This window comes from Columba livia, chromosome 10 (genome assembly GCF_036013475.1).
Source record: "Columba livia isolate bColLiv1 breed racing homer chromosome 10, bColLiv1.pat.W.v2, whole genome shotgun sequence".
Taxonomy (NCBI): Eukaryota; Metazoa; Chordata; class Aves; order Columbiformes; family Columbidae; genus Columba; species Columba livia.
In genome coordinates this window covers 4,000,625-4,025,683 of record NC_088611.1, presented here as the reverse complement: position 1 = coordinate 4,025,683, position 25,059 = coordinate 4,000,625, and the positions used below count along the sequence as shown (strand labels likewise).

The following is a 25,059-nucleotide window of genomic DNA, read 5'->3' as shown; positions in this document are numbered from 1 at the left end:
TTATTTTCCTTTCAGATCTCAAATCCCATTGAATTTTCTTACCTGTTGGGTTTTGAACTTCTTTCTACTCTGAGTGAAACTGCTTGTACTCACACGCGATTCTTTTGTAGCTTAGAAGAAATTCTGCAGTTTGTAAGCTATTTGGTTCAGGACAGTTGACAAGATTATTCTGGAGCAGATTTCCCTCTGTGGATAAGCAAACAAGATAAACAGAAGATTATGCTGAATGAATCTGTAAAACATCCATCCAATCTAGAAAAATCAGTCCTTTTGCTGCTTCTGCTTCCCTCTCCACCATCCCAATCATACAAATCCACTCACCTGGTATTCTTTTGAGGTTTTGGTTTAGTTTCTTTTTTCACATATGAAGTTTTAGCTTTGAAAGGTAGGTAGATAGCAATTTTTCCCTCTATTAACATACTTTGAAAAGATTTGTGAATCAGCTGTACTTCCTTTATACTGTTTTATGCCCTTTTTCATCCAATCAATGTTGAAAATGTCTCTTTTCAGTTGTCATTTGCATGTCTGTAGATGCTATAGTATCCTACCAGCAAAAGACTCCTTTTCAAACAATGATGTATAGAAAATTTCACAGCACACTACGATAGTTGAAAAGGAAAATCTTGTATAGTGTTGTCATCTGCTGTTAACATCTAGGAAGTCAGAATTTGTGAAACTGGAAAAATATTAGTGGAGTCAAGATGTCTGGGTAAACTGTGGCATGTAGAGCTCTTCTTTTAAAATGTTGATGGAAATCATGCCCAAATTGTTAGTAACTGGGTGTGCGTATAAGGACACCAGAGCTTCCAGATAGTGGCAAGATAATTGCATTTCTATTGTTATGTTAATATGACCTGTATCAACATTGTAAAGCAGGATGAAAATTCCTCTTTTCCTTGTCACATCACTTGGATTATGAAATTTTCGTTCCCAAGCTGTTTCTCCACATGAGAACGTATTGCAGTGTGAGCATAATTTTGTTTATCCTGTGTAGATAAACCTCGTACGTCACTGAGATCTGCGGATTGCTCAGCAGTCTCCTCTTCACAAAGGAAGTTGTTGGTCTCAGTCTAGTTCTTCCTGGTCAGAGTGTCCACTAAATAAATAGGCTAAATGACTGGCCACTAGGCTGGAAACACTGAATGAAAGGTGAGGATGAGCAGGGCATGGAGTCAGGCCTTATTTTCCGCATAATTCTTCCAATAGTGAGTTGGGCAAATTGCTGGCAATTCTTGCATTGATACTGCTTGGGTTTGGAGCCTAATGGAGCAATAGAGGACTTCAAGGAAAGAGGATTAGCAAGCCAGTAATTTTTTGAAGCATCAAGTGAAGTTAAACACTTTCATCATTCCATTTATAAAATGCAGTTGGTTAATTCTAGTGCAAACAAGCCAGAACATTGCAGCTTGCAGGAAAGAATTCCCTCCACTTCCTAGCTTCAGAAAGTCATGTTTTTTCAGTGAATTCTAGTTCAGTTGTGTTCTCAGCACAAGACAAGCAAAGGATTAAAGTTCACTGCTTCCCATTCAGGCCTCACTCTGCTAAGGAGCTGCAGCGGGATAGTGTGTGGACATCAGGCTGGTGTGTTGTGCAGTAGATATAGCCAGAGAAATCCATTTTTAGGCTTTTAGATTTCTGTGAGTGTGTGCCTCAATTCCTTACATGCAGGGCTTCTTCCTTATTCCCAACAGATTTATCATGGATTTCTTCTACATTTTCTTATAAACCAAGTCACCTTCACTCAAACCTCTGCAGCATGATCTGGCCAGAATGTTCAGAAAAGACCTTTTCGTTTAGGACAAGATGTTCAACAGTCCCAGTAGCCAAATTTGAACGTATATACCATATTTGCACTTGAAGATACTTAGGCTTGAAAAGATGCCAACTGACAGCCAGTTCAGCCCTCAAGATGTTCATGGTGCCTTACTCATTGAATCATTGCATAGGTACCTAGGTATCTTCATAATTAACCCTGAGCGACACAGCATCTAAGTCTTTTAAGGTTTTGGTATTTAAAGGTCCCTTTATTTGTACTTATTTGCAATACTTTGGTACCTAAAGTTCACAGCATTCAACAAAGTATCTTTTCAGGATCTTTGATCCTTATGTACTTTCAGCTAAGCACCTAAGTATGCTTGAGAGCTGTTAGATGTCCCTTTCCACATACTTGTATGTCTAAATATCTTTGTAAATTTGTCTTTCAATTACATTGTAATAGGAGAACATGATGCAAAAACTAGCATGCCAGAAATTTTTATTGTTTCCAAATGCTTGAACACTGGCATTGCTCTGACAAGGGTTTAAAAAAAGCATTTTGAGTATTGGAATGCAAATTAACATACCAAGCAATTAAGTCAATTAAAACAGGATGCAATGTAATTAGAAACAGTTATGTTCACATTTATATTCAGAGAGGTTTGATGTGTTGAAAGAAAAGAAAACAATCCAGGAAACTTTTAATGCCTACAGATGTGATGATGATACTAATAATGGCATTTGATTTCTAAAATGCCCCATCCTCCCTCAGCTCCTGGAAGCATGAGAAAATGAGCAGCTGATGCATGGGGTGCAATGGAATTAAGTGGCTCAGCGCATGGGGAGACTCCAGTACCACCCACAAGTGGTGGCCTTCCCTCACTGAACACAAAGCACGTACCTGTTGCAGCACAAGAGAAGCTTGCAGTTGTAGCAGCCTGTTTAGCTGTATGAGCACTAACACCAAAACATTATCAACAATGTCACTTGGCTCAGGAAGGGTCTGTCTTTCCCACACATGCTTCCTTGGTATCTCTTTGTTGTTCTAGATCTCTGCATTACTGCTTATTGCCAGAACTGCTGAGCCAACTGCAGTCTGGTTGTAGAATCAGAGGATCATTTTGGTTGGAAGAGACCCGTAAGAACATCAACTCCAACCATAACCAAACTGTACCACTAAATCATGCCCCTAGGAGCCTCATCTTTATGTCTTTTAAACTCCTCCAGAGATGGTGACCCCACCGCTGCCCTGGGCAGCCCGTTGCAATGCCTGACAACCCTTTCCACAAAGAAACGTTTCCTAATATCCAGTCTGAATAACCCTCTTTCTGCAGTGTAACCGGGAAGGAAGGAGAGTTCTCATTCTCTAAAGCTTGAGGCACCTCTATCCTCATGATAAAAAAGGATGCTTGAGGTTGTGGTTCTAGTACTTGCCACAATATTTAAACACATGTGTGGGCTGTGGGAGGCATTTGGAGAAGCCAACAGAAAACCACGACATATAACCCTAGAAGGCAGGATGGCTGCTGCGGGATTACAGACTCCTGTGCAAGGGTGTCTTTACCTGACCTCTCCTGGGCATAGGGATGAGTGGTTTCAGCTCTTCCCTGATGGAGCTGAGAGAGGATGTACACCCAAAGGAACCTGAGGAGAAATCTGCCTCTACCAAGTTACAGTCTGTTTACTGATGTGAAGTGTTTCAAGGCAGTGGCAGGATGCACAAGACAGCAGGCTGCAAACCAGTATAATTAATGAAGCATGATGCAATGAAATGTTCTTCTTTATTATAACAGATATTTGGGTGCTATACCTTCCACGTCATCAAATGTATATGTCTGCTGATTATCCTGTATTAAAAGCGTCTATTGGTTTAGAAGATGTTGAGAAAAATAGCTGGCAAAGAATTAAATACAGAAACATGAAAACCAGTTGCTGGCTACTCTGTCCTTTCTAGCCAGTATAAGACTCAGAGCAAGACTAGACCCATTCTGTGTGATTCTTTTTTACTTCTCATTAACTGGTGATCAATTTTTATTTGGAACCGAAATATGGAGAGCAGTCTCTTTGAGACAAGGTCTGTTTGAACTTAGCCAGTTGTATCAGGTTGCATTTCCAATAATGATCAATGACAATGAATGTAATCATCAGGATAAAGTTTTCCATGTGGTGTTTTACTGACCTATGAATTCATCAATTCAGGCTTCTGAGACCTGTAGGAACATACTGGTTGTCTCCACAGGAAAATCATGGCTTGTGTTTTCAAAAGGGATAAGACACCTGAAAGACAGACAGACACTTATGACCTGTTAGGGTCAGTGAGAGTCAAGTGTCTACATGTCTTGGGCAGCTGGACACATTTGAAGATCTGCCATGTGATTGTAAGTTCCTCCATTTCTGAGTGTACCAGCTGAGGCACCCGTGAGATGATTTCATGTTTGGGATAAATAGTCAGCATGGTATGCAAATCAAAATTCAGTTCATTAGTCATGAAAATGTGTTTGAGAATCTTTTCATGGGTGCATTCACTGATGTATCTGTTTCATTTACATAGCTATGAGGCATGTAATGAACTCTTGAATTTAAAATGAATATTTTTGAGGGCTGTACAGGTTATATTTTTCACCAAATGATTTTCCTCATTCTTGTAGCTTGTTAAGTAATTTTGACTTGTACAAGGCAGATGTATGAGAGTGTCATTGCATATTAGCATATTTTATACCTCCTTTGCACAGGCAGAAGTGGCTGTAGATAATTATGGAAAGTTAAGTTTAAGGTATGTTATTATTTAAAGTAAATATTTATAGTAACTTGGAATTTATCATTTAATCCATCTCCAAGTTTTAATAACTAAGTACTGCTCTCAGGTTTGGGATTGTAAAATGGGATCAATTCTGCTTAATCTTTCCATTGCAAAGCATGACTTCTTGCAGGTTTCCAGAGAAGCTCAGTTGCTCTCCATGCACAGAGCAAACTGATTTCTGAAAAAAATGTGGCTGTACATGTGAAAACAGAAATTGCTGTACTTGAGCACTTCAGAACTCTTGCCTGAAGGTGCTTTGGGTGAACAGGGCGCTATAGCAATTGGCAAGGAGATACACATAGCGTTTAGGCTTGATGAAATGTTTATTCCTCAAACACAGACAGGCAGGCAAAACAGTCTGAGGAGATGACAGTTCAGTAATTACTAAGTGATTGACAATTCATTGTACATGTTATTATAGGATATAATGCAATGCAAGTACTTACTTGCTATTATGAGTCAGTTTCCCTGTATCTCTGTTTGGAATAGTGTACAGGTACACTATAGTATAATGTCTCATCACCTGTCAAAAAGAGAGTAAATAATATACTCTAAAGAGAACTTCCCAATCTCTCTATAAAAAAAAGTGTTGGTCTTTCCTACAAGACAGAAATAGCTTAGAAGGGAATATGGTTGCAAGACAAAATTGATCTGCAAAAACAAGGGTATCAAAAGCACTCCTGGAGAAAATAATTTGTTTTTTATCTAATAGCAAGACGGCTGTGGAAATGAGGTGTTTTTGTTGCGGGTGGGAGAAAATATTTTTCTAATGTTTGCTTTTTCTTACTAGGTTGTATACGTAACAGCCACGTTCCCCTATATCATGTTGATGATTCTTCTGATTCGTGGAGTAACGTTACCAGGTGCTTCTGAGGGGATCAAATTTTACCTGTACCCTGACCTTTCTCGGCTGTCTGACCCACAGGTAGGACCATGATCTATGCATTTGTTTTCCTCTCTGACTGGGAAAAACTGCAGAAGTTTCTTGGTTTTTAAAGACTGAATAGAGGTGATTGCTGGATTGTCATTCGTTGTCAGAAATTTGAAATTGTGGATAGGGCCTTGAAGCCATCATTGCTTGCATGTGTTGGGGTATGTTATTCTTTCAGTAGAAAAGTACCTTGGTCAATAAATTGGAATTTTCAGAAGCATTCAGTTGCAGTTGTTGCTTATGCCACGGAGGGGCAGAAGCGTTGTCACTGGTTTCAATGGGACCAACTTTAACCAAGATGTATCAATTTTACAGTTCATTCCAAACCTAAATCTCAGTCAAGATTAGTAGAGAAATTAATCTTTCAGATGATTGTTGTCTTTTAATCAGAAGTCTTTATATGCAATCAAGGAGGAATGAGGTACTCAAACCAGGAGCTGTGTCTTTTTTGTCGTTTTCAGAGTAGTTGAACATGGAAATATTGGACTAGGTCGACTTTTTTCCAGTGACAGATGAGTACAATAAAACAGTTATTATGTATCATTTGCCCAGTGTCAAAGAGGGAAAATAACACAAGCTCTACAAAACCTGACAGGTTGCAGACAGCGTTTTACTTAAGTGGTTTGGCAATGTAAAAGACATTACACAGTGTAACTCCTAAGGCTATTACAATATTAAATAGATCCTAAGAAAAAGACAGAAAGCAAGCTTGGGAATATTTGTTAAAATTATTACTTTTTTTCAATCTGCTTACTGAGGATGTGTCAGCATAATATTTTTTTATCCTCTGCTTACTGAAAACGTGTTTTTTTTGCAAAAGAAAATAGAGGGGACCCTTCAGGTTACTTCTTTGGAGTGTCTGAAATGACTCATGTAAAGTTCACTTTAAACAAGTCATATTTCTATAAAAAAAAAAAAAAAAAAAAAACAGCCAGGAAGAAAAAGATTCATTTAAAATATTGAAAATTTCAGATGAAAATTTAATCATGTTCCCACTCTCGGGCTCAATGTGTCCCTCCTTCTGTGTCAACATGGCTGGGAAGTGCAAGGAGAGTTGTGGCACTGGTGTTAGACCGTCGGTGATGTGCGATGGTTTCCAACAGCTACCTGCTCACAGGTGGCCTCAGGTCACCTGGGGTCTTAAGCACAGTAACAGAGCAAAACAATGGAATTCTCTGACATGCTCCCAGTTATTTATTTGCAACATATAATAGATTCAGGCTGTAGTACATTTAGCAAGGCAGCCCACTTTCAGGTGAACCCCCTGTGTCCTAGCTCGTTTTAATAGAGACAAGGAATTTGAGTGTTGTATCCTTATGAGAGAACACGGACGGCATCTGTTTATTTTGCCCGGTTCTGGCTAGTGTTTCACCCCACTGGGTGGTTGTGACAACTAAACTTACCCGCTGCCTTCAGAAGCAGCTCTCCCTGAGTACGCTTCTCCTTCTACACCATGGGGATTCCTCCGTCTGTGGACTCTATCGGCCTCGATGAATAGGAGGTAGTGCTGCCACCTAAACATTGATCCCTTCACTCGTCCAGCAGCCTGTGAGAGCAGAGTTTTGTGCTGCGTGTGGATTTTTCACATGCCAGCGAGACCCTTGCTTGTTTGTTGCTGAGCTTGCAAGCTTTAGCAACTTTATTGTCACACTACAAGGGGTTTTACATGCTTATTTACTATACTGTTTCCGTTTGTAAAGGAACACATTGTTGCCATGACAATTTCCAAAGCACATAGTAGCAGTCTAAGCCTGTGAAGTACAAAGCACTTAAAAGGCACGTGTGCGTGTGCCTGTTTGTGCTGCACATATAGCTCAGCTGATGCTGGAATGTATTTTGGGCAGGCTTTAATGGATTTCAACAAGACTTTAGCTGACACATTGTTGTACTTCTTACACTTACTTAGTATTTTATGCACCTCCTTGTAGGAAAGAAGCTGAAGGAGAATGGACCGTAACAGATATTGTGAACACTAATACAGATAACTTTACTGTAGCATGCGTTATGAAATGGTTTTAGAGAATTATTTTTGTGTTGAAAAAATGCTCTTTCATTGAAATGGAAATATTTTGTTCAGACTAATCAATGTGGTTTTTGAAGGAAGATTTCTGAGTCACAGATGGGGTCTCTGGTCAGTTTTCAAGAAATAAAGGAAGTTTGGCTTCTTAGTCTTAGAAATAGAATTTGACAAATCTTGTTTTATTTAAAAAAAAAAAAGTAAATTAGTATTGGTTCAGTTTTATTGCAATTTAACGGTAACAAGATAAATAATTATACATTTTCCCTTTTTATGGAAATGTAGAGCTTAATAATGTTCAAACCCATGAATTTTTGCATTAAAAAAAAAAAAATTGCTATAGAGATTTTTGCTAAGAAGCAAGTATAGGATAACTGAAGACAACCTTGGCATTTGTGCTTCCAGTTTTCATCTTTACTCTTGTTTATTTGGATTTCTCCACAACATCAAAGCATAATGCATGTGCACTAGCAGAGTCGTTTTCCTCCTGGTTTGGAGGTCTGTTTAAATCGTGTTGCAGGGAGAGCACTGTGTCTGCATTAGGGGAGCAGTACTTGAGCCACAGTGCCAACTATGTTTACTGTGGATTAAATAAATTAAGTTTCTCTTCAGGGTTCACTTTAGTTTGAAGTTCTTGAATCTTTTGTCTTTGTGTAATTTGCATTCCATGGTTCGTTATAGCTTTCTAAGCAGCTATTCATCTTCTTTTCAGCTCCTTTTAGCTTTCAAGTGCTGTGTTCTCTATTTCATTTTTATATTCTATCTTTTCAACAGACTGAATCCTCTTGGTCTGAAAATGCAATCTTTTGTCCTGTGTGTCTGTAGAGCTCATACCAATCACTTCATTATAATAGTGGAGTACAATATTTAAACTTCAGAAATGCTTTGTTTCATCAACGGTGCAGTTTCTGTAGTCTTCATGCTCAGATTGGCTTGAAATATGTCCTGCCCCAATCTGGAAGATACAGGTGCTGTTTATAGCTTACATATGAGGTCCTTCCTGAGGTGTAACTCACATGAAAGAAGTATTTTACAGGGTTAATAGGATTGCTATGGGTTTTGTGTGCGAGTCTGACTCAGAATGTGGTTCTGGTTGTCCCTCAACAGATTTAAATCACTTAATATGTAATTGTGCTTACATGTGGTACTCATTGGTCCTTTCTTAGGCAAACATTTAGTTCTCACAACATGATTTTCCAAGCATTTGTGCAGGGAAAAGCTTAAATCAGTTGAGGACTAGCAGATGTACCAGTTTGATGGATCGAGGAATAATGTTATGGTAAAAGATCTGGAAAGCATACGTGTGTGAATTTAAACCCTGATGTAGCAGTGGATTCTTAAAATTAGGAGCAAAGTAGAAGTAAAGCCTTATTGTTTATTGCGTGCTTGTATGCTAGGAAGTGGCTGAGTTACTGTGTGCGTGTTGAAAAAAAGAGTATTGTTTTAATGAAGATATTCATTATAGCAGCTGTAGGGATGAATATGTCAACGTAACCAGAATTGCAGTCTCCTCTGAACATTTGGTGCTTACCGAAGTCTTGAACAAACTTCATCTGGATTTGTGACTGAATTTCACATGTGAATGCATTTCTATGTGGAAAGAATACAGGTTGTACTTTATCTCTGATACACTCTCATATGAATGTTAAGCATGATAATTGAATGACAAGGCAAGTTACATATAAGACACAGGAAAATCTGAGCCGTCACAGTTAGGATTGTGTTTAAATTTTGTCTGATATTTTACTTGCAGCGAGGAAGTGTTAAACTTGCGATGAAGCCTTTGATGGCAGAAACATTTCTACAATTCACCTCTGGGAGCTCAGCTAGGAGACTTCAAATATTAGAAAGCCATAAATTTCCCTGGCACTGAAACTGGGTTGACTGGCTTGTACCTCCCTGGATCTTCCTTCTTGAAAATAAGTAGCAAAACATGAATGCACAGCAATGAGCATCAACTTAACCTGAAAAAACCCTTGCACTTATTCGGCAAACATGACTCTTTTCCTTACACTGCCACGTGTCTCAAAAGTTTAGTTTGTCCTGCATTTTTCTGTGTGGCACTTAGGCTAAGTTTTCCTGGTCTGTATGTTTATGGAGAAAAAAGAACATTTTAGTACATTGGATAGCTTGTTTTAGGGAAAGCTTTTTTTTTTTTTGGTAGAAAATAACTTAGAATAAATGCACCTTTTTTTTTTCCTGAAAATTATAGTTTTCATTACATAACCCTTAATTTTCAGATTAGCAGGAGTTTTTTCTGCTCGTTATTCACTCCTTCCTTAACATCATATTAGTATGTTTGAGCATATATGTGAAATTATACATTTAAAAAAGATGCTACTCCCCAACACTATAAACAATTGCTGTTAGGCTAATTATAATCTGCATATGTGTGAGAAACATTTGGAAAGATTGTTTAGGTGTAGAGATGATATTTTCTTAAATCCTATTCTGAAAATCCAAACTGGAAAAGTATTTGAGAATGTATATTCCCTTTAACATTTTATTTCCAGTGTTTAATAATGCAGAGTTGGTTTAGGGGTGGGAGTTGCAGCAGTAATGCCACTCTGCTTCTTTACCAAGAACTGCAGAAGAAATAAAGTAACCCAGATTGATTTGAGTTTAGTACATGCAGCCTTGGAAGCCACTCTCACAATTGTATCGCCACCTTGAGGCCGAGGGAAACTCATGTTTTCAAAGGCAGAAGAATATAAAAATTCTCTCCTGGCTTTGAACGTCAAGGAAATTGTTGCTTTTAAACAGAAATGTTAGGGCTCTGTTTTCTTCCCCCCCCCCAAAATAAAAAAGAGAAACAGTGATTTCATTTTGGGGTGGTTTCATCCTCAGAAAATCACGAGAACTGTATGGATTCCTGAGTAGGAGATTTTAGATTTGTACTGTATCTAAGCATACTAATCATAATTATTATATATTGGCAATGAAATGATATCTAATTTCCAGACAATATTCTGTTTGGAATATGGCAAGTGATGAACTTGCAGTCAGATGAAAACCTGGCTGCACAGGATGCATCCAATGCTGGATGGTAAGCCTAGTTTTCAAGCATAGCACCTGAAAAAATGCTTCAGAGGTGGGTTGCGTGTCTGAAATTTTACCAACCTTTTAATACCACTAAGAATAGTAAACCTTCAGCAATTTACTGCATTTCTGACCATTATAAGAGTTCATGCAGCCATTAAAAAACAAACAAACAAACAAAACAAACTTCAGAAAAGTGGTGGTATTGAGAGAAGGATGATGTCCAGTTCTCATCATACTCAGGCAGTTCTGTTAACAACCATGGAACTTATTCTTCTTTTTCCTACCTATTTATTCCCATTCTCCGAATTGTTTGCTTCGTCAGGTGTTCACTTTCTGAACCAGGCGGTTGTGATGCACACACATGTGAGTTGGGGTAAATTTAAAAAAGAGTGAAATGGCAGAAATTTGTACAATGGCCATAGGATATGAAAATCCTTAGCTGAATTTAGTGTCTGTTTAACTACAATTCCCACTTTGAGCATATATCTTTGAACAAGCAGTCTTTGTTCATTTGATATAGAAACTAAATTTTAAACCATTCTTTCTATGAAAGGAAAAAAAAATATTGCTGTTGATTGTGAGGCTCTCATATTGCTGCTAAGTACTAAACTCCTACCCAAACTTTTAAAATATAAACTTGAAAAAGAATTACTGCTTCTCAAAGGCTGTTGTTTGCACCATCATTACAACTTATTGATATTTGAAATTGTAAGGTAAGCACAAGACAGAGAGTAGTGCAATGTTTAGAAACCTTTTGCCCTACAAAGCAGTTTCTAATCCCACAATGAGGAGTTGTTTCATTTGACTGTGTACTGTGGCTTTTACATTACCAATTGTTTATGTGGTTTTAAAGAATAGGAAGACAAACAAATTACTGTAATGCAGTGCTCTTGCTGAAAAGGCAGAGGTATTTAACAAAGTCAGAAATCACTCCTGGGACAGATATTATTCTGTTTTTCCCCAAAGAAAGACTGAAGACAAACCTGGGAGCATGTGGCGTTTCATGTGCTCAAAGGAACGTACGTACTACACGCTCTCACAGTAGATCTGTAGTACAGGAATTGGGCACATACATTTCGAAAAGCATGGGCTGAAGACATTCCAAGTCATTTCCTATGACAAAAAATTACTCTCTTCAATGCACGGAACAGCTTAGTAATTGTTCACGGCCCAGTTATTACATTGTGCAAAGATTTTAGGTATATTCGAGTATGCTGTGGGAAAGGCACAATCTAAATTGCTAAGTTGTTGGTTTATACGCTTGAACGTGACATACCTTTATGCCTCAATATACAACTCTGTTATTTTCAACATCATAATATTGTGACTATTATTTTTTATGTAGCAAGTGTAGTTTCAGAAGTCCAGTTATTGCTTCAGAGAATTATTTCAAGCCCTGAACAAATAGTTTGTCTCCTTCTCCCCGTGATTTTCCCTTGTGTCTCTTGCTGTTGCTACTCAAGCAGTAACGAGCTGAGCAGGCAACACCAGATTCTGGCGGTTAGAAGAGACTTGTTGAAAGAATGGGGTCATTTCATCATTTTCCTGGGGCTTTGAGACCGCATGAAATCTCCTCCAGCTATCCCTGCAACCCCTTGGCAACCTTGGCAATGGAGAGACATCATATGAGTTTCTCTTTAATATTGGACTTTATGGCTAGTGCAATATGCCACTGGAGGGAGACAGGATCCACACATTAGCTCAGTGTTTTGGCATAACACAGAGATTTTTCACTGTTTACAATGATGGAACCCAAAAAGAAGTACTAGATAAACTTGAAGAGCCACTTTGTGCATAAATTAACATTCTCTGGAACAGTTAAAGAATTGTGAGTATTATTGATGGCTCCAGCCTGTCAGCTGCTCTAGAAATGGAGTTTCCTAGCAGGAGAAAAGCTGTTGTTAAAAATCAATTTGTTTCAGATGACATCAAAAATTGTTACAAAAATACTAAGTGATATATGGATATTGATGATGGAATAATAATAATAATAATAATAATAATAATAATGGACCTTGTTCACAGTGGGGTTAATTAGTAAGTGAAGCAAATAAATATTCCAGACTATTTCTGGGACAGTCACAAGTGAGTATATGATACCATATAAATAGAGTCACTGGAAATATATAGTTATTTTAAGAATTGCTTACAGGATTCTTGTTAATCCTGTTATTCCGGAGGAATGGGAGAAAAAGAGGAAAAATATAAGATTACTACGTTAGCAGAATGATGTGCAGCTTGCAGAGAATCTGTTATTTACTGTTGAAAAAATCGAGTGACTTTCTGGTGCTCTTTGCTCTGAACGGGCAGTTATGGACTATTCCTTCATTATGGATAAAGTAACTCCATTGGATTAGCGTAGTTTCTGCTTAGGCTGTTGAAGCTGGATTGATTGTTGACTACTTTAACATAGCATAATTGTTTCTTATGCTTTATAAAATGTTTATACGCACACATATCTATACACACTAAAGTTATATCACCAAATTGTCCATAAAGATAAATGAGAAATGGGATAGTCAACATGTTTTCTTCACTTCACATTCTGCTGTGGTTCATTACATGTCTTGGGGATACAGTTGATATGATTTTCTCTGAAATAAGGGTCTTTTAAGAACTAAATTTATTCCTGTGTTAAATTCCAGAAAATTTTGGAGTACAGAATTCATGCAAAGGTCAATAATGTTTTAAAAGATACCTTCATTGACTGTGTTTGCAGTCCTAGATTTCCATATGTTAACATATTTTCCCATGCAGATGTTTATAGGCAGCTGCATTAAACACTGCAGCTCAAATAAACTGAGCATTCTGTGACCACTTGCACTAGAATCCTGGCTGGAAGATCTTTTTGTGCCATCAGAGAACAGGAGTGATGATGTGTTTTATCACACCAGTGCCAACCAAACACCACTACTTCAATTTAGGACTGTAAATAAGGATAAGGAAAGAAAGCATCTGACTGTCATAAAGAGAAGGGCAATAAAATGCATTGAGTAAATTTGTTACAAACTTGGCAGGGAATTATCAGATGTTGATGCGGTTTGGAATACGGGTTCACAAATATTTTGTTTGTTTATTGTCAACCCGTGTGAACTTTTCAGAGAACACTTGAATCAAGCAAGTGCAGCTGAATTTGTAAAGAATGGGAGGCAGAATCTAGGTCCTGGTGATTGTGCACTTAAGTTCTGCATTCACATATTGATATATTGAGCACGTACAAAATAGAGCAAATGAAGCTGGTGAGGGGCTGGAGCACAAGTGTGATGGGAGCAGCTGAGGGACCTGGGGGGTTCAGCTGGAGAACAGGAGCTGAGGGGAGACCTTCTGATCTCTGAACTGCCTGGAAGGAGCTTGGAGCATGGAGGGGGTTGGTCTCTTCTCCCAAGGAACAAGCGACAGGATGAGAGGAAGTGGCCTCAAGTTGCACCAGGAGAGGTTTAGATTGGATATGAGAAACAATTTCTTCCCAGAAGGGGCTGTCGGGCATTGGAACAGGCTGCCCAGGGCAGTGCTGGAGGCACCATCCCTGGAGGGTTGAACAGACGCGGAGATGAGGTTCTTAGGGACATGGGTTTGTGGTGGACTTGGCAGTGCCAGGTTAGCGGTTGGACTCAAGGATCTTAACGGTCTTTTCCAGCTTTAAAAAGTGGGGTTTTTTTACTTTAAAGAGTTGTTTTCCTTTATTCTTTTTTTACTATTATTATTACATTTTGAAATTAAATATTGTTTAGAAATTTAAAAATCAAATGCTTAATTTAAAGACGAAGAAATAACATTTGACTTTTCAAAGTAACCTTTCGGTTTTTGATCAAATAGTTTTACTGTTTGACACAAATTTACAAAAAATGTGAATTGAACTGAATCTTCGTTCTTCCGAGAAATTAAACCTTTGATCAATATCAATACTTTCAGTAGCCCCCCACTTAGTGTGAAGAAGTGCAGGTCCTGAATACCGTTCCTAGGTGACATTTTTTTGAGCTTTTTTTTATCTTGAACTCGGTTTTACTTTAAGTTTCTGCCAGCTCTGTGGCATAAGTGGAAGGTTTTTCGTTGCCCGGCGCTCTGTAAAAAGGCCTAGGCTCACAGCGCAATTTTAGTGAACGTTGAGTGGCTTGTTTACTCAAATTTGCTGGTTGGGTATACAGTTCCTGTCACTCTAAAAACAACTCATGCTTTTAAAATACTCTAAATCCCTTTGTGTAAAGTAATAAAACAACATGGTGACTCTGAGGGATGTTCACAAAAAGGTATCGTGAAAGCTGGTACTTTCCCAGCCTGGAGGTCTAAATGAACTTGTGTATCCATCCATGAAGGCGAGCAGAACATAGGTGGAAAATGATTGCAGCATTTAAAGCCCTGAAAAAGGTATAGTTGGGGCACTATCCTTCAGTGAGTTACTATTTTATGTAGGAAGGCAGAAAATGCAGTGTATGACTAGGGATTACAGACTAAAACAATCTGTTCTGTATCTTCACAACAAAGTAGATAAAGAGATCCAGAGTTGGTTAACATTGCATATATAACTGGTGTGTGTAAGCAAGGTTCCCCGTTTGTAGATGGCTGCCTCTTTCATCAGTTGAGAGAGAAATGTGTCTTGGAAGTGGAGTTTGGTCACCCACCATTTACATCAGTCTTATAAATTCCTTCTGGCACTAATTCTGTAGAGCACTTGGAGTGACGACGGTCTTATAGCTGGGGCAGGGACAGGAACCTCGGCTTGAGGGAACGAGGCCGAGGTAACTAACACAGGGGCTGGTTTGCTCTCCTGGATATTTTGAGGCTGACCAAGCAATGATTTTCAGTACTGATATGTCACCGATAACTGGATTTTTTTTGTATTTATGTAATTCCACTTACCTGCAGATTTTTAAGTAGTTTATGTCACAAAAAGCTAATACATATAGTCCCTGACTAAGTCAGTTGTTAAAGAATGCAGTCTGTCAAACACAATTCTGAACAGTAAAATATTAATATTGCGCTCTCTTTAGGTCCAAGAGAGGTGTTTTGTTGTTTGTTTTCTATACACTGGCTTACATTTTTACTTTAGCTGCATAGTCATACAGATGTAAGTAGAAGTAAGAACTGAGTGCATATTACCAAAATGTAGAGTTGAAGAATGCAAGACCGAATTGGCAGCAAGTGGGAAAGGGGAAGAAATAAACAAAAATGCAGTCCCTTTTTGTCTTCTTTCCATCCTGTCATACTGAGTACTGTATTGGACAGAAGCAAATCGTCCTTCAGACGGAGAGGGAACACACAAGAAGTGATTCTGAAGGACAGACACAGCATGAAAGATGTTTGTGAGTTGGAACAACCTGTATATCGCTTCATGCTCCTGGCTGGGTATGTGTAAAAATACCTGCCAGCACATCAGCTCTTTGAACGTTTCAGATACGCATTAACGTAAGCCTAGGATATCAGCAGTACAATGTCTGTTTCCCAAATTAACTTCCTCCGAGACAAATCCATCATGGGAAAAAGATCTTAAGTTTATGCTTGAAGGTCTAAAGCAAATTTGCTTTACTACTTTATTACTTTACCTTCTTGCATTTATTGATGAAAATTATCTAGGGAACTCATTCTGATTTTTGTATCTGAACACCCAAAATGCCCCTTTAACAATAAATAAATAAATAAATGTAATCTTAAGATCTGAGATTGATTGGATAAATTGTTGCTCTAAGCTTGTTAGAGGAATCTCAGAGATTCTTGGCACATAACCCTGGGTAGCTGCCAGGCTCATGGTCTGGTTCCAAGCAAATTCCAGCCACCATTCAGCAGTAATTAAGTCTGAGACACATAATCAGGTGGTACATACCAAGTTATCATCTTTGCATCGATGAGATGGTGCCCTGCCAGTTGCAAAGCTAGGCCATGGTCATTCATCCACAGAACCAGATTTGTCCAAATCCATTTCACAAGCCATGAAGCTGGTCTACTCACCCTTTTATGTATCAAACCAAATTCCTTCCTGGGAGTCTGGGTCGCACACCCTCAACAGCAATGCTTGTTTGTGGCAAATACCACTAGCTGGCCATTACATTTAGGAATGGAGGCTTCTGACTTGCATGCAAGATAAGAGTATGGGGAGAGATTAATGTAAATCTTAAGTTAGTTATTCTATGATTCTATAAAATGCCTAAGTTTATGACTGTTGCTTGCTTAGTGCTTAATCCTTGATGAAAACCAAGGAGGAAGAGGCTACAGGATGAGGCAGTTTCTGTTTGTGAGTATGGAGTCTTGAAGCCTGCAGTGTATAAATTGAGATGGTTTAGTGGCATGCACTCACTGAGGAGGTGACTCTCATGCTCAATATTCTGAAACACTTTAATGGTGGGCAGTGTTGCCACAGAATTGATGTCCTGAAGGTTTAGCTGTGAGGTAACCTTAATGGATTCTTACTTTGCTTCCTAGAATTGCTGTTCTGTTTTGACTGAGAAAGATAAGTAATATGTAGCTTTTTGTTTTAACTCATTTGGGTTTGCTGTACGCAGTGGTGGCATATCCATTTATTTTTAATTGTTGCTCAAAGACATTTATTGGCTTTTCATTTCTATGGCATGCAGACAGTTCTGTGCATCCTTGCACATTCCTTTTACTTCTACAGTCAAACAACTGGATGAAAATACTTGTTTGTAGTTTGAACGTGATTGTACAAAATGGCAGAAAGGAGGGCACCAAACACCAAAGCGCCAAGATGCTCTGGCCCTGAGAGTTTCTCTGAGAAACAGGTTTAAAACCTATTGGTTACCCGTCACCCCAGCCAGACAGTAGGCGACAGGGGTAAGGGGAGATGGTAGGACTCCTAGGCTTCTGTGCACACAATGGAGATAGAAAGCCACCCTTGGAGAGTGTTTCCATTGCATTGTTCTCAAGCCGTTGGAACGTATCATGTTATATATGACATTTTGATACACTTTAACTAGAATAAAATTGGAATTTATTGGCTTGGTAAATGTTTGAGTAGTCTTTCCCTGGGCATCTGGTTTTGGCAACAATTAAAAGAGGGCAGGGAGCTACCTTTGCGCTGGTTTAATGTAGCCCTACTTTGTTATGTATTTGTATCCAAATGTGAATCCTTTGTACATAAGTAGCTAAAGTGAAAAAATGTTTGTGTTTGACTCTCTTGATAGTAATTTGAATAATTTCCATTCTATTAAGTCATATTAAACCGAACAGGACAGTTCTCAAGTCAAAAGACTGTTTAAGATGTTTTAGTGAAGTGGTTAATAATCTAGATTAACTATATGGCTTTTCTTAGTTTTCCAGGGTGACTTTTGCTCAGTTGGAAGGGGATTATCCACATTCCATAGCTTTGTTGAAGATTGAGTGACTAAAATGTGATAAAATTATAAAAGCATTATACACCTACTTGTTTGTTATTTTGCATTGTTGACCTGTATTGTCAGTATCAATATTTGAAGGAATATGTTGCATGAGATTTCCGTTCTCCGTGTTTTGAGATTACTGTTTTAAAAAGATAATTAACTTTTAATAGCATCTTTATTATTTATTCCAACTAAGCATTCAGCTTTTATTGTGCTTGTGAAGGGCAATGTTTAGATTATTATGTGGGCAGCGTGAAATCAGTGCTGTCTTCAATTACGCATTGATTTGTGTAGCAACATGATGGACACTAAGTTGTCACTTGGTAACTTTAATTGGTTTGTTAAATACCGGCTTTAGTTGAGGGATTTTCTAGAGATATTCCTGTTAAGTTTAAAAACATATTTTTCACTTTTCCTTTTGGTCTTTAGGCAATAAATATTTTAAAAACTAAATTTAGTAGGGGTACTCAGTGGATATTAGCTGGAAGCTGGAACACAGTTTTTGGTCGTATTGTAGACAATGAAGTAGATAGTGGCTTTTCGGAGAAGTGTATCGTATTTGTGGTGCTCTTTAGAAGACTGGTCTGCTCATTAAGTAGCAATGGTAGTTCACAGGGCAGTATATAGCACTAACTGGTGGGGTTTTTTGAGCAAAAGCCGAAGACCTGAAACTGGAGCACAGCCGTCCTGGTTCTGCAGCCAAGGCGCTATTCCCTGTTCGTGTGGCTGGCAGCCAGTAACTCAGGAGGTCCTGCTGGAGCCCTGCCTTGGGTTTGGCACAACTCTATAAAAATGGAGATGTAGTGGGTTTAGAAAAATACAAAAGAATGTGCTATTTCGCACAATGAATAACTAAATGGTGGAACTCACTGCTAGAGGATGTGGGAGGCCAAAAGTATAAAATCATTCAATTAATTATGGATAGGTCAATTGTGAACTGTTAAACACAAGAGTCCACATATAACCTGTGGCTCCCGCTTGTCCCTGCTGGTGAATTTCTGTCCAGCTTCTACTGGTGAGTTCCCTGTCCTGGGGTGTCCACCCTGCAGCTGCAGTCTCCTCTGTCCCTACATAAAATAAGATGAAGTATATGCCAGCTAGTCAGAACACGCCTGTTTCAATAGGAAATAACACATCAGTTTCTGACTCCTACAGATTCATACTTTCACTGGTATCTTTAATCCTTTGATAGCAATTTTTCATCATTTTCATTATCCTATGCATGGATTGGTGAGGGAGATTGTGCCAGAAGTTTTACGGGCATGAAAATGTAATAGCTCTTGTTTGGGTACTGGCATTATCAGGTGAGAGATGAAGAGAATTACAGAAATGAGTGTGAGAAAACAAGTAGGTAATGTTAGTTAGTGGAATGGGCAGTCAACTTGGCATGATAATTTCTTCTGCAGAACAGGGAGTGTTAAAGTAAGCATCAAACAATACGCTATTTGCTTGAAAGTGTGTAAGATGATGCTTTACATAAAAACTCACCTAGAACAGAGATTATGTGGCTCGTTATGCTGTCTAGAGCAAGAGACCTAAGGGGATCCTTAGGAGATGATGATGTCTTTGTCCCTGGAACTCTTTTGGACAGCCAGGTGTTTTCAGCTCAGGTGATTTCCTGAGGTCTGTGTGTTTTTTTTTTTTTTTTTTTCACATTTAGAAACCCTCAGTGGGTTTCACTTCCATGTAGTTTTCTGGTCTCCTCTAGTGCTCATAAAGACTTTTAGTATCTCCAACATCTCTTGGTACAAGTTCTGGAGGTCTGCTAATTGTATCAGGAACAGCTACCTTTCGTTACTCCTTTCAAATTGCATTCCTAGGAACTTCATCTGCGGGCCTCCCTCCACTGTGCAAAGTATTCCTTTCCTCTTATCCAGTGTTTCCTGTCTTCTCATCAGTTATTTTTCCAGCAATGGCATAAACTACAGATGCACAGTTTCTTAAAGGAGCTTTTGGTAATTGATTTTTTCCAAAATGCTTTTAAAGATCAAACTAGGCTTACATCACCTCCAACCATATGGTTGCTGACCACTTCAAAAAAATTTAGGTGCAATAGTCTCTCTTGCTTGGGGTTTATAATTTGTGTGCTTTCTAAGCTTTACCAGCAGCTTCTGTTATGTTTCCAATGCCAAATATAGAAAGAACAGAAGGAGCAAAGGGAACAGGCTCTGGAAATAGAGATGAATTCTTTAGTGGTAATGCTATCAAAACTTGATTGTTTTCTTGATTTTTGAAATGCAGCTGCCTGTGGCACAATTCCAGCAGCCAGGCCAGACTCCAATGGTGAGGTGCCCCCCCGCAGCACGATGCCAGTGTGGGTGAGCAGGGGAATGTTTGCTCCACCTCTGGGCAAGTGGCACTGCAGACTTTGCTTCATCTGCCTTTGGGCTTTGATGCCTCTGGCAGTGGCTGGAGAAGCGCGATGCTCTGCGGTAGGAAGCTGTGCTCTTACGATTGCTGTTCTCTGCTCGCCGTGAAGACTCAACAGAGACAGATCATTTTCTTGTAACCTCTTGCTGACTGAAGTCACTGGAAAAAGAGGTTGCATGAGTGGGAGCTACAGCCGTAAAAAAGATTACTGAGACTTAATGCCATCTTCCTCAAAACAGCTGGAGGAAGGCAGCAATGTAACGTGATCTTATCTGAGAAAGTGCGAATCAAATGTTGAGTGCATTGATTGCCCAAACAGCCTTTAATGCTGGTGCTTCTACTGTAGGAAATGCAAAAACAAACAATAAAACTATGGAAAGATGAAGAGCTGTTTCAGCTCCGTCTGCCTTTTCCCTGTGTTGATGGTGCCTGTCAGTCTCTGCACGCTCCACCCTAAGGAAGAAAATAGAGTTGTTAGATCTTCAACCCAGAAGAAAATATTATAGTGCTGGCACATACAGCCAAAATATTTTCATCTATCCCTTGACACAAACTCTCCAGTGAATCAGGAGTTAATGTGATCACTGTGTGCATATGCAAAGATAGAATGGAGCCCTTGGGTATACATGACATACCAAGTCCTGATCTCTCAGACCTGCACATCAAGAGTATCATCAGACTGACTTGACCAGAGAGTAAATGCAGAGCTTCTCTGTCTTTGCAACAGTGTACACGAGGGGAGAATCTGTATATGCTTGTTTTATTTTATTTACTGCAATCATCATAATACCTAAACGCCACCGTTAGAGTTCCTTCTGAAAGATACCTGCAGTCAGAAAGAATCTTTTCTGTCATGAAAGGCATTTCTGAAGTGAACAAAGATAAAATGAACACAGATAAGCTTGTGCAAAAGAAACTTCTGACTACTGCTTAGAAAATCTGAATATGTTCCTGAAGGGTATTTTTTATTTAGATGAGAATTTATATTGTAAGTTTGATTATTCCAACCCAGCTTGATTTTAAATTCTTTACGATATAAGAGATTAGGGTGGGTTTTTTTAAATTATTTTATTCTGCATATGATGTCCTGATGCCCGTAATTTACAAAACACTGTATTTGAGTAGTAGAATATATATTAACTCTTCACATCGTTCAAACTTCAGCTTGATAAATATTTCTGCAAGCAACAAAAGCCAATAAGCAAGTCTTTCAGTTGCATTTATTGTTTTTACAAATCCCAATTCTGTAAAAACTAGCAAGCTAAAATCCTGGCCCCTGAAAATCGATAGGAAAATTTGTTAAATTTTGTGCCCTAACATTGCAGAAGCTTTACCTGTTTAAAATAAACTGTACCATTTTAAAGTGTTCACTGCTTGAGGTAGGACATTCTTTTTTTTCTGTTTTGAGTTTCCTTCATAGGCCTTTACAGGACAATAGCGTGTTTTAAATATTAGTTTGTTGCAAGGCTGCTTAACAAACTGGTACAGACTTGACTGTATTGTGCAGGCATATCTCATGGCCTTGCTGGGGAACCGTCTAGCATAGAAACACTGACCACGGGACGGGTCACAATTACGTGGCTGCCACCATCTCAGTACCACCAGAGGTCCACTTGTGCCTAACCGGAAAAGAGTGTCCTCTAAAATCATCTTTCAGCTGTGATTTTACAGCCTGGCTGTCTTGGAGTTGCACGTTTATACAAACCAAAAGGCTTTTTGTCGGTTACTATAGTATTCAAAGATGAGGAAATACCTCTTTCAAGCAATCTAGCCTCTATTTTAAGAGTGATTTGTATGCAGTTTGATACGATTATGTCAGTTAGTTCTAGTAATGTTTAGTATGTGTTTTAGTTATTACCAGGTATGAGTAATACATGGGCCTAAGTTACTTCATCAATACATCTGAAAGCTTTAGATCAGCACTCTACAGCAATCACTGTTTAACTAATATCACATATACAATACACAACACTTTACTTCTCAGTCAAGCTTCGCTTCAGTCAGGGCTTATGTATCATTTTAGCATTCAGCATTTGGTACTTGGACAGTGTCTAAATTGCAGAAATGAATGGAAATCCCCTTGCGGAAAACTTAGTTTAATATGAGGTTTAGGCTGCTGTTAATAACAGGAAGAATTCAAGATCAAGTAAGTCTCCTATAACTGTAATTTCTGCTGTTTCAAACTGTACTTTTTAGTTACTTCATTAAAAGCACAGTTTCTAAGATAAGTATTCTTAGGAAAATTGCTTAAAAAGAATGCTTGAGAATTATTGTTTTTAAAGAAGTTAGATTAAATAACATTTAACCTAACATTATATAACATACATATAGTTCCCTCTTAATTTCTGAGTGAACTGAATTATTTGAATAAGGATCCATGACCAAAGCATTTACCCTTTTTTAAAGTATTTGCAATCGGGGCTAAATACTGCATTTAATTTCTCCACTGTTCCCGAGGCTTCAAGGATTCTGAACAAGAATCTTGAGAAAGTAACAGGAGTAAACAGAAAAGCTGTCAGAGAAGGATCTGTTTTGTCACTGTGATACTAGAGTCCAGCAGCTCTGTAATAGGTTTCTTGACGTGATCAGTTTGAGAAGGATATGGAACGCCAATGATGTTTGTTAAAACTCCTGCCTCACCCTTGCCCTGAAAACCTAAAAACCAAACCAGCCCCGAGCCCTGCTTTTTGTCAAATATTATGGAAATGGAATATTTGAAGAAAAAAAGACCTTAAAAACATTTGGGTTTGGATTCAGAATACTCCAGAAATGAGTCAGGATGACCTCTCATCAATCCCTCAGTGCAACTGAGGGTAAATATTGTGAAACTCCTCTGACTGTCTGTAGGCATTAGAGTCCATGTGGGGAACAGCCAAATATCTCATTCTGAGAGCATTTGGTGATAGTAATGAGGAACACTAATCAACACCTTCATTTTAGAAATTAGTTAACTGCACTTCCTGCATTTATTTTTAAAAAAATGAGCATCTTTATTTATCGCTAATAGGAAATTACTTTAAGCATGCCTCATCTCCCAAACATGCCCAAAAAGAGACCTGGTAAAGTCTGGTGTCTATAGGACACGGAAAACAAATGCTCTACTAAAAAGAGAAAGAAAGGCAATGGCTTTTTTGTGTGTGGATTTTTATTTGTTTTGGTTTTGTTTGTTTTTCATATCATACACAGAATGAATAAAAACCCAACTTTTTATTTCGAAATGCCTGAAGCTTTACTTAGTGCAAGTGTATGAGAGGGCAAAACTGATGCTTTCCAAGCATGCTCTGAGAGCTCTACAGCACAGCTGGAACATGTGGATGCTCCAGCACTCAATGACTTTACCTTTCTGAGAGCCGGTGGCTTTTCAGTAACTTGAGAACTGTCAGCACACGCAGGCTGCATCCCAGGAACCACGCAGACCATCCTGCTGTCTGAACCCCAGTGATTTTTGGTGTGTAGTTAACAGAAATGAATGCGTGAAAAAACAGATGCTGCTCCCAAGAGATATTGGTATTTAATGATATTTTTGCCTCTTATCCGTACCTTTTTAAAAAGGTTTCCAGCTTGACAGAATCCCAAATTTAAGCTACCTGTCTACTCAAGACAGCTTTCATTTCTTGCCATTCAGACACAAAAGAACTGTTCTACTCAGTGACCTTTTTTTTCCCCCAGAAATCATGTTTATCGTAGGGGCATAAATATTTTTATATGAGTAATATCTCTTGAGTATTTCTGTATATCTTATACTGTCAGTCGTCTCCTTCCCATATGCTCCAGACTAAAGTAAGGGAAAACCGGTGTATTATTCAAGGGAAAATTCTGTATTTTGAGATAAGTCTCTCCTTACATGTGTTCTAGTAGGAGTTGTAACTACTGGCTGCAAAAGAGAACATGCAAGTTTTATCATAAAGATAGCTTTGAGAGATTCCTTGACTCATAACTGCCATTGTAGATGAGACTTTTCCTTTGGGCAAAGTTGGAATGTTAGTATTGACTTTCAGAAAAAGAAAGGCCTGGTCAAATATTTGTTCTTTTATTGGATTTTTTTTTTGCCTTTCTAAATATGGGAAAAATCCTATGAAATTTATTAGTGGGATTTTGTATATCTGCACAGAAGACATCAAGCAAGGCATAAGGTACCCTGATGCTATCAAATAAAATTAAATTCTTTAACAAGGAACATCTGATAGCCATCTGTTACTGCTTTGACACTTTTAAATCTCCCAGGTGTCATTTTGGTGACAGTGCCATGCAGAAACAACAGACTTTCAGGTCTGCCTCTGGGGAAAAGTGAAGTCACCTCAGTATTTAATGTCCTGGAATTCAGAGCTCTCTTGAGGTCTGCGATGCAAATTAGAAACTGAGATAGTACAGGTGTTAGAAATGGACATAGGCAAACAAACATCCTGGCATTAAATGCATCCGAGCCTTGTGCCCTTCCGAGTGTGGGTGAAGTAGGTGGCAGAGATTGCTCATTTAATAAATTAGCTCACTGTACTGCAATTTAATGAAATAACAGCTTTACAGCAGGGAGTTTTTACTTTCTGTTCTTTCTGCAATGATATTAAATTTGGAAGCAAAGTTGTGTAGGTGTGTGGGGCACACAGGGTGTGCAGCTACCTGCCCTCAGCAGTCAGCCAAGCCAAGGGGACAATGGGTAAGAAACTGGTAAAATAATGATGCAATATGTTTAGCACCTTAGTTCTTTCCAGGTTAGGATTTCTCTTAATTGGAGTGCTAGTTTGTGTATTTGAATCCTGCTATCAGCATATGCTGACTGGGTAGTGGATCTAAAGCCTCTGGTCTCCTTTGTGTCTCC

General features: G+C 38.6%; 1 protein-coding gene across 4 annotated transcripts in view; it reads left to right on the top strand.

The window, feature by feature from the left end:
• The window catches only part of SLC6A11 (solute carrier family 6 member 11), a 115,736-nt gene that overhangs the window by 62,955 nt on the left and 27,722 nt on the right, over window positions 1-25,059 (top strand). For all 4 annotated transcript variants that reach the window (XM_005508885.4, XM_021296422.2, XM_021296424.2 and 1 more), the window contains exon 7: window positions 5,346-5,480. In XM_005508885.4, the coding sequence (XP_005508942.2) occupies window positions 5,346-5,480 (135 nt within the window). The remainder of the gene's footprint in view (window positions 1-5,345; window positions 5,481-25,059) is intronic.